General features: G+C 44.3%; 1 protein-coding gene across 1 annotated transcript in view; it reads left to right on the top strand.

The window, feature by feature from the left end:
* The window catches only part of FRRS1 (ferric chelate reductase 1), a 123,782-nt gene that overhangs the window by 28,211 nt on the left and 80,046 nt on the right, over positions 1 to 15,525 (top strand). The window contains exons 4-7 of the mRNA XM_068110647.2: positions 2,205 to 2,299; positions 2,427 to 2,568; positions 12,496 to 12,675; positions 15,364 to 15,462. Coding sequence (XP_067966748.2) covers positions 2,205 to 2,299; positions 2,427 to 2,568; positions 12,496 to 12,675; positions 15,364 to 15,462 — 516 coding nt within the window. The remainder of the gene's footprint in view (positions 1 to 2,204; positions 2,300 to 2,426; positions 2,569 to 12,495; positions 12,676 to 15,363; positions 15,463 to 15,525) is intronic.

Below are 15,525 nucleotides of genomic sequence, written 5' to 3'. Positions count from 1 at the left end.
CCATATACCGTAGTTTATTTAAGCAAGGCTGTCTTGCCTCCTTCTGCTCTGTTATGGTTGATTTTTTATTTTTTTTTACTTAATTTAACTTGATAGTTTTTAACTTGATTCATATACCTCCATAGGATAGGGTGTCACTCCACTGTACCTGTGATACTTGTAGGAAGCCCAAAGATTTGAACCATATTTTATTCAAATTCCCTGTATGTGATTGACGTAGATTGTGTCTATTTCAAAGTATTAAAGAAGTGGGATTGGCGGGACGGATCTACCGAACGTTTTCGGCCATTTTAAACCAGAAGCAATCGGCTTCCTATTGCTTGCCAAGGCAGCCGTTCCTTATCAACAGTTTCGTTGGAGTGCTTGTTTCAGTGCTTAAGCCGCTTGGCGAGCGCTCGACAATCTGCTTGGTAATTGTGCACCACGGATTCACCATTCTCTGACCATTCCATTTGTTTAATTTGGTGTTTTGCTTCAACATTTGTATTGACTTTGTTGCTCAACTATGAGTGATATTCTTTGATGTTTGTTTGTTTGCGCGCTAAGGGGTGGAGTGGGAATCCGAGAGGAGGCACAATAAGGGGGGGGGGGGAGGGAAGGGTTGGCATGAGGGAGGGAGAATGGTGGGAGCTGTTGTGCCAGCTTTAGGTCGAGTCGCATCCCATAAGGATGGTTATGGAGGCCATGGTACAATCTCTAAAATTTGGTGTGTGCTGTTTGAAAACGATGGCTAGTTTGCTATAATATCTTACTCTTAGTGATGTCTGGAGATGCCCGGATACAGTTACACATTTATAATTAATTTGATCTTTTATTTATTTGTTCTTTTGCGCCTGTTAAGTTTGCCAAGCCCTCATTCTGTGGCGCTGCCTTTCCCACCCTCATGCTGCCCTCCTCTCCCTTTATGCTATCTTCCACTCCCCGCCATGCTGCCTTCCCCTCCCTCATGCTGCCTTCCCCTCCCTCATGTCATGCTGCCTTCCCCTCCCTCATGCTGCCTTCCCCACCCTCATACCGCTTCCCCCTCCCTCGTACCACCTTCCCCTCCCTCGTACCGCCTTCCCCTCCCTCGTGCTGCCTTCCCCTCCCTCGTGCTGCCTTCCCCTCCCTCATGCCGCCTTCCCCTCCCTCGTGCTGCCTTCCCCTCCCTTGTGCTGCCTTCCCCTCCCTCATGCTGCCTTCTCCTCCCCTCCCTCATGCTGCCTTCCCCCCCCATACTGCCTTCCCCTCTCCTTATTCTGCCTTCCCCTCCCCTCCCTCAAACTGCCTTCCCCTCCCTCGTGCTTCCTTCCCCTCCCTCATGCTGCCTTCCCCACCCCTCCCTCATGCTGCCTTCCCCCCCCCCATACTGCCTTCCCCTCTCCTTATTCTGCCTTCCCCTCCCTCTCCCTGTCTTCGCTTGATGTATTGGATGTATTTTTTTATGCCTCCACCAAACAAAGTCACCGGAGGCGTTATGTTTTTGGATTGTCCATCTGCCCGTATGGGCTAAACCTCGTTTTTCTCAGCAACCATATGTCCGATTGAGACGAAACTTTCAGGGTAGCAGTGACACCCATGCAGAATGTTTTTATGATAATTTTGACATCATAGATCACGTGGTATGGCAGCTATCTTGGATTAAAAGCGAATAATTAAAAATTATTTCCCGGAAACCGCGGAATGGTGAAACTTGGCACATTGTCAAGTACTCCCAATGTGGAACAAAAGCATGATAATGATGTCATAGGTGAAGTGGTATACCAACCAAAAATGCTTATTTTTAAAAATCCCTTCTCTGAAACTGCTTCACCGATCGATGTGAAACATGTCATGGCTGGTGAAAAAGTGAGACTTGAAAACAGCTGAAGACCCGTTGTGGGACTTTGCGGAGGAATATTGGCGACATAGTCGCATTGTTCTAGTTTATTTCAATAATAATGTTCCACTGTTTAATAAGTTACTTTAAAGAAAAGCTGCATCCTTGGTTCCACTGTGTTTACATGATTTCACAATTGTACCAACGCGTTCCTGCTGTGCTGATGGATTTAATTACTGCATTCACAATGAGAAGAAACATTCATAGAGATCCACCGGCGGTGTGTTTTATTCAAACTTTAGAGGGGATTTGTAGAATTTTGTAGAATTTGTAAAGAATGTTTCTTGTTGAATCCCTAAATTTCACATCATCTTGTATCAATTAGGTTGTTTGCATGTGTTTGCAGGATGCTGTGAGTCATACAGACTCACAATATAAATCTAAAGCCAGTGTGCTCTGGCATTCCCCATCTGTTCCTGGCACTGAATTCATTCGATTCCGGTGGGTGAAAATCCATGTCTGCGGCCAACGAAAGCCTCTGTGGGAGAGCATTCGGCCTTAAACATGATCGCAACATGTATGATGCCTGTGCATGCATTTGAATGACTTTACATTTTTTGTTTTCCAGGGCAACGTTTGTGAAAGATTACAGTGTGTTTTGGGTTGCCGTTCACGGTCCACTGATCAGAATACCCGGAGCCGCTTCTCCTCCGACGCAACAAACGCCATTTGTTCCTTCCACACAACACAGCACGGAGCTTTCAAAACCGGTCAGTAATGTTTTTTTTGCCTGAAATGTGTTTGCAAGGTGCAGTCTGTGTACTCACCTTGAAGCAAAATCTGGTAGGTTAAAACCCGACTATGCATTTTTTCATTGTAGTGACCCTAAAATAAATTACTCCTATTTTTGAGGATTTTTTTGTCCTTAGTTTTTTAATTCCTTCATTTAAGTTTTCCTTAATTTTTTTAATTTATTTATTTTGATTAAAAATTGGACAGTTCTGTTTTCTCCGAATGTTATTCCCCATTCTCACAAATCCTCCTTGAGTACATCGCTTCCATTCCACGTTCATGTCTATGTCCGTTGCTGCTTTTCACCTCCAGTCCGTTACGTCATAGCTACACAATTTCATCTCCGATTGGTTCCTCTGAACACGTTCTTGCAAATGCCTCGTACTTACCACTCTGCCTCCAAATACTCTCTAAATGCCAGTATTGGAACTTTAATAGCGCTGACTGGTACTAGCTTACGGAAATGCTATTTTGACTTTCCTTGGGAAGAGTTCTGCCTCTCCTCGCGCGATGCCTCTGTCTCTGCAGAGCATATGGCTGAAGTTATTGTTACAGGAATAGAAGGTTACATGTCCTTCTCTTTCAAGACTATCATCTTCTAATTCCTGGTTCGAGCATTCCCGTTCTGTGGCCATTCGTACAAGGGACGTGGCATATCGGACCTGGAAAAAAAACCTCTTCTTCCTCTGTCTTGCGTTCAGCCTTCATCTCAGCTTGAAATCATTGCAAATGTGTTATTTGCGATGCAATGGAAGCATTGCTTTATCCAATGGAAGTGTGACAACCTCTCCTTCATTCACGAATAGATCTTTCTGGTCCTTAGCTAAAAGTATCTCCAACAACTTCTGCTGCTCTACCTTTCCTTCACTTTTCCATTCCGATGATACTTTTGCTGTCTCGGCGACTTACAACTCAACTCTTTTTGGTTCTCTTTCTCCTCTAATTCCACATTGACCTAACATTCCTATACCTCCTAATGCACTCCTTACTCATCTCATACCTCTCCCTGTAATACATTTTCATGCAGTCAAAAAGTACTCCTCTCTCGACACAAGCAAGGTGTATGGACTAGATGGAATTCCTCCTGTATTGAAGGAGTGTTTCAGAACTTGCACCTGTGCTTCCTCTTTTATTTCGTTTCTGTTTAAAAACCAAAACGTTTCCTCTTTCCTTGAAGCATGCATTAATACAGCCTATTCCAAAGAGGGATGATCATTCAAACTCTTTCAACTCCCGTCCTGTTGCTCTGACTTCTACATTTTACAAAGCCTTCGAATATCTTCTCACTTCCCATTTCCTCAAGCATCTTGAATGTCACAGTCTTCTATCTGACCATCAATATGGCTTTCGCAACGCAAGATCTACCGGTGATATCCTTTCTTACATTATGAATGTCTGGGCCTCTTCTCTGAGAGACTTTGGGGAATCTTTTGTTGTCGGCCTTGATATCTCAAAAGCCTTTGACAGAGTTTGGCATCGGGGTCTGATACCCAAACTTCCCTCTTTCAGCTTTCGTCCTTCACCCGGCTCTCTCGTATCAAGCTTTCTCTCCGGCCGCTCTATCCCTGTAATTGTTGATGGTTCAACATCTCCCTCCTTCCCTATCAACAGCGGTGTCCCACAGGGTTCCGTCCTGTCTCGTATACTTAAAAAAATTATTATCAATGATCTTCTTTCTTCTCCAAATAACCAAATGCACTCATATGCTGATAACTCAACATGACATTCTTCTACGTTTTTCACATATTATGCTCCATCTTTTCTTGTCGAGCTACTTTTCTCGTTTTTATCACAACTACTTCTATAATTTCGGGTTTGGAGAGGACCACTCAGTTTGGCAAATGTAATCAAGTCAAGTTTAGCGTTTCTAAAATTCCAATATCTTCTTTTTTTTTTCTTTTTTTTGTATACTGAATCGAGGCTCGTGAAAGAGCTAACATTTATTTCACAAACAAATCAACCAGACAAACAAAATATACAAAAAGAGGGAGCGGAAGACAAGATGGGGAGAGAAGTGGAAGCACACAACCACAACATTTGAGAGCAGGAAGAAGTGTAGGAGGGAGAGGGCTTGGGGGGAGGAGGCGTGGGAAGGGGGGGGGGGGAGGGGGAGAGAGGTATAAAACAAAAGGGGACCGAAATTAGCGGGGGTAGAAAAAATCAAGGTTTTGGATAGGGGAGGATAAGAGATGGTGGTGAACAGCTGTTTTAAAGACCTGGAGGGTGGAGTGGGATTGAAGAGAGTGAGGGAGTTTGTTCCAGAGGCGGGAGAAAAGAGGAATGAAGGAGTGAAGGTCAGCAGAAAGTCTTGATTTTGGCAGTTTAACCAGAAGAGGGTTGCTGGCAGATCTTGTGCGATCTGTAGGAATATTTGGGGGACAGAGCACAGACAGAGCTGGGGGGGCAAGGCCAGAGAGGAGTCGGTAGAAGACGGAAAGACCACCAACCTGCCTGCGGTGAGTGAGTGAAAGGCCCTTGGAGTTAGCTTCATCGCGGGAGATTCCCATGATTCTGAACTGAATTTGATTCTGAATTCTGATTCTGAATTCTGAAATGATATTTCTCTGGAAATTTGAGAAGAGTTTTAGACGATCTCCTTTGAAGGCTCTACAATTTTACCACTCAATAAGTAAGCATGTGTGGTATTACCGTAACAGCTCTCCCAAAGGCAGTCCCAAGCCTGTTTGAAAAAGGAGAAGGGTTGGGCTAGCAACCCGACCCTATAGAAAACCCAATAACACTATAGAAAAAGCAAGCTGCCCAATGTTCCAAAACAGGGACAGGAGGAACTATCTATTATTACTGTAACGTCAAATCTACCTTGGAAACCTCACATTGTACAAATAGCTAAGTCTACCTCGAAGAAACTGGGAGTCCTGTTCAGATATTTGTTTGTTTGTTTGTTTTTTGTATACAAGATCGAGGCTCGTGTAGGAGCTAACATTAATCGCAAAACAACAAACGGACACATGAGACACATATAATAAAGGGAGCGGGACAAGATGGGGAGGGAGAGGGAAGCACACAAGTACAACAGTAGAGAACAGGGACATCGGGAGATCTGTGGGAGGGAGAGGGCTTGGGGGGAGGAGGCATGGGAAGGGGGCGAGAGGGAGGGAGGGGGGGGGGTTGGGAGAGGTATAAAACACATGGACACTGCCAGGACTTCAAGGAAAGAAGACAGTATTTCAAAAAAGTGAACATGGTGTGAAATTAACGGGGATTGAAAAGATCAAGGTTTTGGATGGGGGAAGATAAGAGATGGTGGTGCACAGTTGTTTTGAAGACCTGGAGGGAGGAGTGGGATTGAACAGAGTGAGGGAATTTGTTCCAGAGGTGGGAGAAAAGAGGAATGAAGGAGTGAAGGTGAGCAGAGAGTCTTGATTTTGGCAGTTTAACCAGAAGAGGGTTGCTGGCAGATCTTGTGCGATCTGTAGGAATATTTGGGGGACAGAGCACAGACAGAGCTGGGGGAGCAAGGCCGGAGAGGAGTCGGTAGAAGACAGAGACCACCGACCTGCCTGCGGTGAATAAGTGAGAGGCCCTCATAATCACCTGCATTGCGGGAGATTCCAATGATTCTGAAAGCTTTGGTTTCAACAGTGTGAAGCCGAGCCAGGTGTGAGGCAGGAGCACCAGCCCAGAGGGGAGAGCAGCATTCCATTGAGCTGCGGACGAAAGCCTTGTATGTGGTGAGGAGCTCAGGTGTGCCAAGGAAGGACCTCGCACGACGGAGGATGCCCAGTCGGCGACTGGCTTTGGAGGACAGCTTGAAAATGTGGTTTTCCCAGGAAAGATCGTGGCAGATAGTGAGACCCAAAAGCTTGAGTGACAGAACTTCTTGGAGAGGATTGTTGAGAAAGTAGATGGGAGGGTTGTCCAGTCGGTCTTTTCGGAGAGACATAGTAAGAGTGTGAGATTTGTCAGGATTGAAAGACATGTTCCACTTGTTTGACCAGTCTGTGATTTTGTCCAGGTTTGCAGAGAGTGAGGAGGCTGCAGACTGCCAATCTGAGGGATGAGGTACGGAGCGGCAGAGAGTGTAGTCATCAGCAAAGAGATAGAGAGGATTTTCCAGAGAGTCGGAGAGATCATTGATGAAGACCAGAAACACCACAGGGCACAGAACACTAACTTGGGGAACTCCAGCCTGAACAGGAAGGGGAGATGAGAGAAATCCATTCAGGGCCACACGTTGACTACGACAGATTCTCCACAGACAGACAGTTGACAGACTATGACAGAGTTGAGGTTGACAGATGTCGAAGATTCTTCTCCTCTCAACAGTTGCTTCAACTTTATAAATGATTGATTCATCCTTTTATAGAGAGAGAGTATGGCTCTCACATCTGGGGAGGTTCTAGCTTCACATACCGACTGCACAGAATTGAATCCAAAGTAATCAGAATCAAACTCGACCCGCTCGAACTACACCGCAAAGTTTGCTCTTTCTCTTTTCTGCAGATATTACTTCGGTTTCTGCTCCCAAGAACTAGCTGTTGTGTCCCTCCACCATTAGCGAGACCACGGAATACTCAGCAAGCCACCACATCACGTGATTACTATGTGACCATTAGCAACTCAAGTGTGGGACGTTATGTTTATTTCTTTCCCCTCACTGCCAAACTCTGGAATTCTTTACCTTCTCATGTCTTTTTGAGCAATTCTAACCTGCCCCTTTTCAACAGCCACGTTTTCCAGTTCCTCAAAAACTCTAACATTATTGTACACCGCACCTTTCCTATGCCATCCCCAGGTGCTGCATAACGTCATTGCCGGGCACCGAAGGGGGCTCGGCAATGACGCATACTGAAAGGGAGTACTCAGTTTTCACTCTGGTTGTTTGTTTTCTTGCTTTCTTGTTTTCTTTTTCTTGTTTTCTTGCTTTCTTGTTTCTTGTTTGTTTATTTGTCCGGACGATATCTCAGCCATCCTTTGAGCTAGGAAGCTGAAATTTCGGCACAATAGTGAGCAAGTCCTTTTTCAAAAACCTTATTTTTTGTTTTTTGATTAATCAATTAATTGAGGAGTTATTTAATTATTAGCGATTAATTAAGTACTTATTTAATTAATCAAATTTCCTTTCTCTTCTGACCATTAACTCAGGCACCTTTTGAGTTAGGAAGCTGATATTTGGACATGCCAATGACCAGGTGATTTGGCGGCAAAGGCTAGTTTGGATTTATTAATTAATCAATGAGTCAATTAATCGATTAAGTATTTAATTCTTAGCGATTAATTAAGTACTTATTTAATGAATCAAATTTCCTTTCTCTTCTGACCATTAACTCAGGCACCTTTTGAGTTAGGAAGCTGATATTTGGACATGCCAATTGCCAGGTGATTTGGCTGCAAAGGCTATTTTTGGTTTATTAATTAATCCGAGCTATTCTGAAATCTCTGACACACCTTCAACAGCTCTCCCTACCTCTTCCACCTCTTCCACATCTTACCCTACACCTCCTCCCCCCTGTTCTGTATCTGATGCCTCTGATTCCTTAGTATCTCTCCCGGGCTACTCCCTCCTCCGGTATGATAGACCTGAGCCTCGTCCTGGAGGCGGGGTTGCTATCTTTATCAAAAACTCTCTTCCTCACTCGCCCTGCACTGCACTCTCTCCACCTCACCCCCAGGAATACCTCAGGCTACGGCTTCCCCTTCGCTCCCACCTCTTGTTCATATATGTGTGTTGTACCGTCCACCAAACAGTGATGACTCCATCTACATCTCGCTGTCTGATAATATGGACCAACTTCTATCTACTCATCCCAACTCTCTCTTCCTCATATGTGGTGATTTCAACTGTCATCATGCCAGTTGGCTGGGTGTGGGTACCTCTCTCACCAGCCATGGCTCCTCAGCAAAGGACTTCTGCGACTCACTGGGACTGACACAATCTGTCAATTTCCCGACCCGGATCTCAGTCAACGGAACATCTTCTCTTCTGGACTTGGTTATGACTAACTTCCCTGAAAATGTCTGCTGCTCTTCTTCTGCTCCAATCGGATCATCTGATCATGTCCTTGTTAAAGTGGACATCTCTCTGACCATCCTCAGGGAGCCTGCTCAGCGTCGACGAGTCTGGCATTTCACTCAGGCCAACTGGCACGGTCTTCAAGCAGCCATCAATCATCTGGACTGGTCTCCCATCTCTACCACCTCTGACATCAACTCATCCTGGGAATTCTTCCAAAGTAAATTGCTCTCTCTCATGCACAGATTTATCCCATCTCGTCTTCAGTTGTCATACCCTTCCTCCCGTCCATGGTACACGGAATCTTGTGGTGAGGCTGTTGCCCAGAAACAACTTGCCTTAGTTTCCTGGAAAGCAAATCCAACGGAAGGAAATCTAATTTCCTTTCACAAAGCCCGAAACAAGTGTGTGTCCACCCTCAGGAGAGCCAGGAAACAATATCTCTCTGTTCTCAAGACCGAACTCTCTTATCTGTCTCCCTCTTCCAAATCCTGGTGGCGTCTGGGAACTCCTGCCTTGGGGAACTCCAGCCTGAACAGGAAGAGGAGATGAGGGAACCCCATTCAGGGCCACACGTTGACTACGACTAGAGAGGAAGTCCGCCAGCAATGCGTGAAGATTTCCATGGATACCAAAAGAGGAGAGTTTGGTGAGCAGAGCGGGGTGCCAGACCGTATCGAAGGCACGTGATATGTCAAGGGAGACTGCTCTAATTTCCTGTTTGGCATTGAGGACCTCCATCCATTGTTGAGAAAGCAGAAGCAGCATGTCCAGAGTGGAGTGTCCAGGTCTGAAACCAAATTGATGATCAGAGATCAAGCCATTGGAGAAGAGGAAAGATTTCATATCTGAAGCAATGATGGATTCCATGACTTTGCTGATAATTGGGAGAAGGCTGATTGGTCTGTAGTTGCTGGGATCTGTTTTTGCACCTTTTTGTGCAAAGCGGTGATGTTGGCAGATTTCCAAGCAGATGGAAGATGACCTTGAGCAAAAGAGAGGGTGAAGAGAACAGAGAGAGGGAGTGAAAGAGCGGAAGAACATGATTTTAGGACCCGTGGGCTGATGCCGTCAGGTCCAGTTGCAGAATCAGAGTTAGGACCCGTGGGCTGATGCCGTCAGGTCCAGTTGCAGAATCAGAGTCAAGGGTTGACAGAAACTTTTCAGGAGGAAAGGACACAGAGTCCAGGAGCAGCTGGGTATGACTGGGTACGGTGGGTACAGAGAGGGATAGGTTTGGGACACAAGATTTAGAGGCAAACACAGAGTTGAGGCATTCAGCTTTTTCACGTGCGGAGTCAGCCGTGTGGCCATTTGAGGTGAGGGAGGGGATGGAGGGGGAACAAACACCAGAAACAGATTTGACCAGACGCCACCAGGATTTGGAAGAGGGAGACAGATAAGAGAGTTCGGTCCTGAGAACGGAGAGATATTGTTTCCTGGCTCTCCTGAGGGTGGACACACACTTGTTTCGGGCTTTGTGAAAGGAAATGAGATTTCCTTCCGTTGGATTTGCTTTCCAGGAGACGAAAGCAAGTTGTTTCTGGGCAATAGCCTCACCACAAGATTCCGTGTACCATGGACGGGAGGAAGGGTATGACAACTGAAGACGAGATGGGATAAATCTGTGCATGAGAGAGAGCAATTTACTTTGAAAGAATTCCCAGGATGAGTTGATGTCAGAGGTGGTAGAGATGGGAGACCAGTCCAGATGATTGATGGCTGCTGCTTTTGAGCTCGGAAGCTAATATTTGGACATGAGTGACCAAGTGATGTGGCTATCAAGGATATTTTTGATTTATTGATTTATCAATTAATCGATTAATTATTTAATTATTCGATTAATTACTATTTAAAAAAAATCAGTTGCAGATTCTGATGAAATGGTGGTGGTCTATGTGTTCTGTGACTGAATTGATTAATAATTTATTTTTTTAATGATTATTATTTATTCATTTTCATTATTAATAATTTATTTATTTTCTTTCTCATTTGGCCAATATCTCAGGCACCTTTTGAGCTGGGAAGCTAATATTTGGACATGACAGTGACCAAGTGATGTGGCTATCAAGGATATTTTTGATTTATTGATTAATCATTTTATCGATTAATTATTTCTTGATTAATCGATTCATTATTTATTGATTAATCAATTAATTATTTATTTTTTTATGAATGACTTATTTAATTAAATTTCTAAAAGATACATCTTCGGATGAAGCACTAGTGGTTTAGTTATTGCTATTAGCCAATTATTGATTAAGAAAATATTTTTTTGATAATCTTTTATTGATTTTAATTATGCAATTAATCAATCAATTATTGTACACCTCTCCCTCCCAATGCACTCTCTATGAGCTGCACCGTGGTATTGCCGGGCACCGGAGGCGCTCTGGCAATGCCGCGCTGTAGGATATTTAATTATTTGACATGGGGGCGGTGTACTATGAATGTATGTGTACTTCTTTTTTGTTTGTTTCCTTTAAGGCCTGGCTTCTGTGGATGATACAGACCATGAATAAAACGTTAAAAAAATGTTCTGACACAGCCCTCTCATTGGCCTTTATTTGCTTTGACCGATTGCAATCTCACATTAACCTTTCCTTTCCCAGTATTTGTTGCATGATGGCACTTCACTCACTCTCCGGCCTCACTAAGGTCCTTCCTTTTTATTTCTCTCATTTTGGCTCTGCTTGGACGACGCCCGCCTGACAGTGCCATATGCCCCGCCCGGTAGTGACCCCCACTTGCCCCGCTCGGCAGTGACTCCTGCAGGTCCCAACCCATAGCAAAGGCTCAGTGAGACCGGTTTAATGGTCGAGGCTTCTGTCAAAACCACTGGATAGACTTTCCTGAACTTTCCTTTGAAAGAAGAGCTATTCTCTTCTTCAACCCACTGAACCGATAATTATCAACAGGCGTGTGTGAATAGTACGCTTGGTCAAGTTTAGCATTACATTCCGGAAGATTGTTTGGATATGTGTTCCAAACGCAACACCATCATGAGAATTTGCCTTTGTCATGCACACCCCTCCCCTACCTCTGCACCCAAACAAGTTTACCCACGTTGCAGAAATGCAAGATTACATTCAGTCTGAACCAATCCTGTTTGAAAAAGAAAGAATTGTGCACGCATGGAATGAAAAAAAACAGGCATTGAATGAAAAAAGAATTCCTTTCATTCCTCTTTTCTCCTGCCTCTGGAACAAACTCCCTCACTCTCTTCAATCCCACTCCTCCCTTCAGGTCTTTAAAACAGCTGTTCACCACCATCTCTTATCTTCCCCCATCCAAAACCTTGATCTTTTCTACCCCCGCTAGTTCACCCCAGATCCACTTTTCTGAAATACCAACTTCTTTCCTGGAAGTCCTAGCAGTGTCCATGTGTTTTATACTTCTCCCAACTCCCCGCCCCCCCCCTCCTTCCCACGCCACCTCCCCCCAAGCCCTCTCCCTCCCACAGATCTCCCGATGTGCCTGCTCTCAAATGTTGTTTGTGTGCTTCCCTCTCTCTCTCCCCATCTTGTCTACCGCTCCCCTTATTATATGTTTTATGTGTCGGTTTGACTTTTTGGGTGATTAATGTTAGGTCTTTCACGAGCCTCGACCTTGTATACAAAAAAGAAGAAGAAATAAATTGTGCTTGGGCCCTAATTTGTAACACATCCTGACGTCATAACTTCCTTATTTTTTTGGGCATGTAACCCAAACTCTACTTTAATTTGTACTCTACTACAATTAAATACCTGTCTCCTCTAATTCTGTGGACTTGTGGATGAGTGAACCGGGTAAAATGAATAATACATTTTTATGAAATTGGGAAAGTGCCATGATATAATCTATTTCTTTTTTTCGTGCTGCCCACCAAAAAACATAACTCTTAAAATTGGGTAACTACAACAGTGACAACATTTTCACTTTTTCGCAACAGTTTTCAGCCGCAGGTTGTGGGGAGAACACAACATGCATGCGTTCCCCATCGGGCTGCCTTCCCTCTTCTGCTTTGTGCTTCTACGTGGGCATGAGGACACACAATGGAATGGTCAATGTGGAAATGAGTGGCCCGGATACCGGGTACCTCGGCCTCGGTTTTTCTACCGATATATGGATGGTATGTGAAAATGAAGCTGTCTCTGATGTCACACTCAAAACGTGGACTTTTCTTTCTCTTGGTTATAATGCAGTATTCAACTGAAATTAGAATCTCAATTTCAAATTGATACAAGGGTTGTTCATGTTTTACCTGGGATTTTGGTTACAACTGAACTTGCCCATAACAAAGTTAACTGGTGACTAACTTGAAACCACACTGTGTGATCAGTTAACTGGCGATTGCCAATTAACTGGTGATTTCCGCCTTGAACAAACACCATGTAAAGGTGTATAAATAGCTTGTCGTGGCAAATCGTGGGACACACCTACAGGAAGTAAATTATTATAACCACAAACTATTCAGTCAATTCCATCCAACAGATGATAACCTTCTTTTAACAGTCGCTACTGTTTAAAACTAGGCTTATACTGAGTTTTTTGGAGGAAACCCAATGTCAGTGAAGCATTGTATATAATTATCGCATCCCCCACAGATTAACGGACCCAAGCTGTCTCAATTTGGTTGGCCTCCAGATAGGTCGCAATGATCTTTAACTAATAAAGATGCTTTAATAAGACTTGTACGTATGAATGACATATCCCACTGTCTGTCTGATTTTTCTAGGCATTAAGTTGTATGTGGACTGTATATGGATCCTTACTATAATTCATGCACCGGTGTTTGTGTGTTTGTTTGTCACGCTACTCCTCCTCCAGTTCTGGCCCGATTACATCCATACTTGCCACATCGGATCAGCATGACCCCAATTAATGTGTAGGCGTGTTTTTATCTTTGCCGGTGGTCTTGTTGGGGGTTAGGACGGGAGGGGGAGGTTGGTGGGGAGCGCAAATTCTCTATGTAAATTTATATCATGTAGTGCCCCTCCAAGTGGGAGAGGGTATTACAAGTCCGCACCCTTTACAGTACAGTATTCCTGTCCCCACGTTTTCCAGGCCAGTGAGGTGTTTTGAATTCTAAGCAGTGGAGATGTTTTAGCTTCATGCACGTAACCCGGTTTATTATTTTTGGGGGGGGAGCGATTGAGGGAGCTGTCAGTTACCTATACACCGCCCAAATAAAAGTATGTATCAGAAGAACGTGTCGCATGCTTAGAACAAGATCGCCCGTAGGGTGGCTAGATAAATGAAGTGAGAAGACTAGGAAAATCATTCACGAGGACGGCCTGTCACCTGGCTTCCATGTGTCCCAGTGTGAGAGCTTAGTTTAGCAATGGTGACGTTTTCTGTTCTCAGCAGTTGAATGAAAAAAAATGAATGATCGTTTTAAGGCCATTTTCCCCGCTGGAGCAGGGGTTAGCCTTGCGGGCCCCATGACAATCATGGTTCCCTGTTTGAAGCAATGTTTTTTATGGCCGGATGCCCTTCCTGGCGCCAACCCTTAGTCGCCTCTTACGATGCACAGGGATACGGTGTACCTATTCTAAACCGGGGTAGAAACACCGGGTTGTAGTTCAGCAGTTGAACCGATTCATTTGCATTCTTCATGATAATAAAGTACTGGATTTAATCAGTGGTTGTACTTTTGTAATTCTTCCATCATACTACTACATTGAATTGTGTTTTTTTAATATACATATAAACTGGTATAACATGCTGTTTTTATTACCATGGTAACAATGAAAGTGACCTATAATCATTTTGGAGAAATCCAAGTTCCATCCTTTCAAAAATTACTTCAACAAATGAGTCAACAATGTTCTGGTACCCTGGTGATGCCGCTTCATGTGTAATATGTGCCCAATGCCCTCAGAAAGCCGACCCATAACTTTGTAACTTTTCTTTTTGCTCTACAAGATTCGGGCTCATGGAAGAGTAAGGTGATGGAGGTTATGAACTACAGAGGGGCAGCCGGGCGAGTCTTGGACAGACTAAGCAAGGGAATAAACAAACAGAAAAAGAGGAGAGAGGATTGGGGGAAACAATACGGGAAGGTTCATGGGTTAATAAAGATTGTGGATGAGGATGGGGGATGACATGAGATGCCAGTGCGCCACATCCTTCAATTCCTGGAGGGAAGAATGGGATTAGCACAGCCTCTGGAAGGTGGTTCCACCTATGGGAAAATCGAGGAACAAAAGACTTGGTGTGTATTAGGCTTGGGTTTTTTAAGTTTAACCATGAGGGGCAGGTTGGGGTGTGAACATCCCGGAATTGTTTGGGCATAATGCTGAACCTCTTCCGATGGTTGACCATGGAAATAGGTACTTGTGTTCATTTGACGATTCATCCGGAGCAACAGCGGCAGTCAAAATTCAATTTATCAGTCCAACGTCTAATCATTTCCAGATTTTCAGAGTAATACATCTGCTGCCTGCCTATCGTCTACTGGGTGGGGGTGCTGTACTACGCAACACGGTGTAGCGCCATCTGCAAAAAGGAAAAGAGGGGTTTCCACCACATCGGAGAGCCAGGCCGTAGGAGGATTTTCCAGTGAATCGGAAAGAATGTTCGTGAAGTTGATGAACAAGATTGGGCCCAACACACAGACTTGGAGCAATCCATCTTGCACTGGGAGAAAATGTTGTTTTTGAAATATATCACCTCAGAAATTGTAAAGGCTGCTTTGACAAATGGTGCAGAGATTTTATTTGTTGGCTTTAAAGACATATACGAGATTAGCCGCATAAATACAAGTGCTTGTACTGTCGAGAGTAAAACAAGTCTCACAAACGCTCTTCTTTGGCAGGGCAACGATGACGTGTATTTATGCGTCAATATCCATGGCAAATTGGAGATTCAAACTGGATGGACAAACGGTCGGACACATCCTATATTGGACCAACGGGTGAGGTGGAGAATATTTTACCCCACAAAGTTGATCGAGTTTTTACATCAAGCGGGCCAGTGA

Source organism: Myxine glutinosa, chromosome 1 (genome assembly GCF_964187855.1).
Source record: "Myxine glutinosa chromosome 1, kmMyxGlut1.1, whole genome shotgun sequence".
In the NCBI taxonomy this organism is placed as follows: domain Eukaryota; kingdom Metazoa; phylum Chordata; class Myxini; order Myxiniformes; family Myxinidae; genus Myxine; species Myxine glutinosa.
Note: the sequence above shows the minus strand (reverse complement) of the source record. Positions and strands in the feature narration are given on the sequence as shown.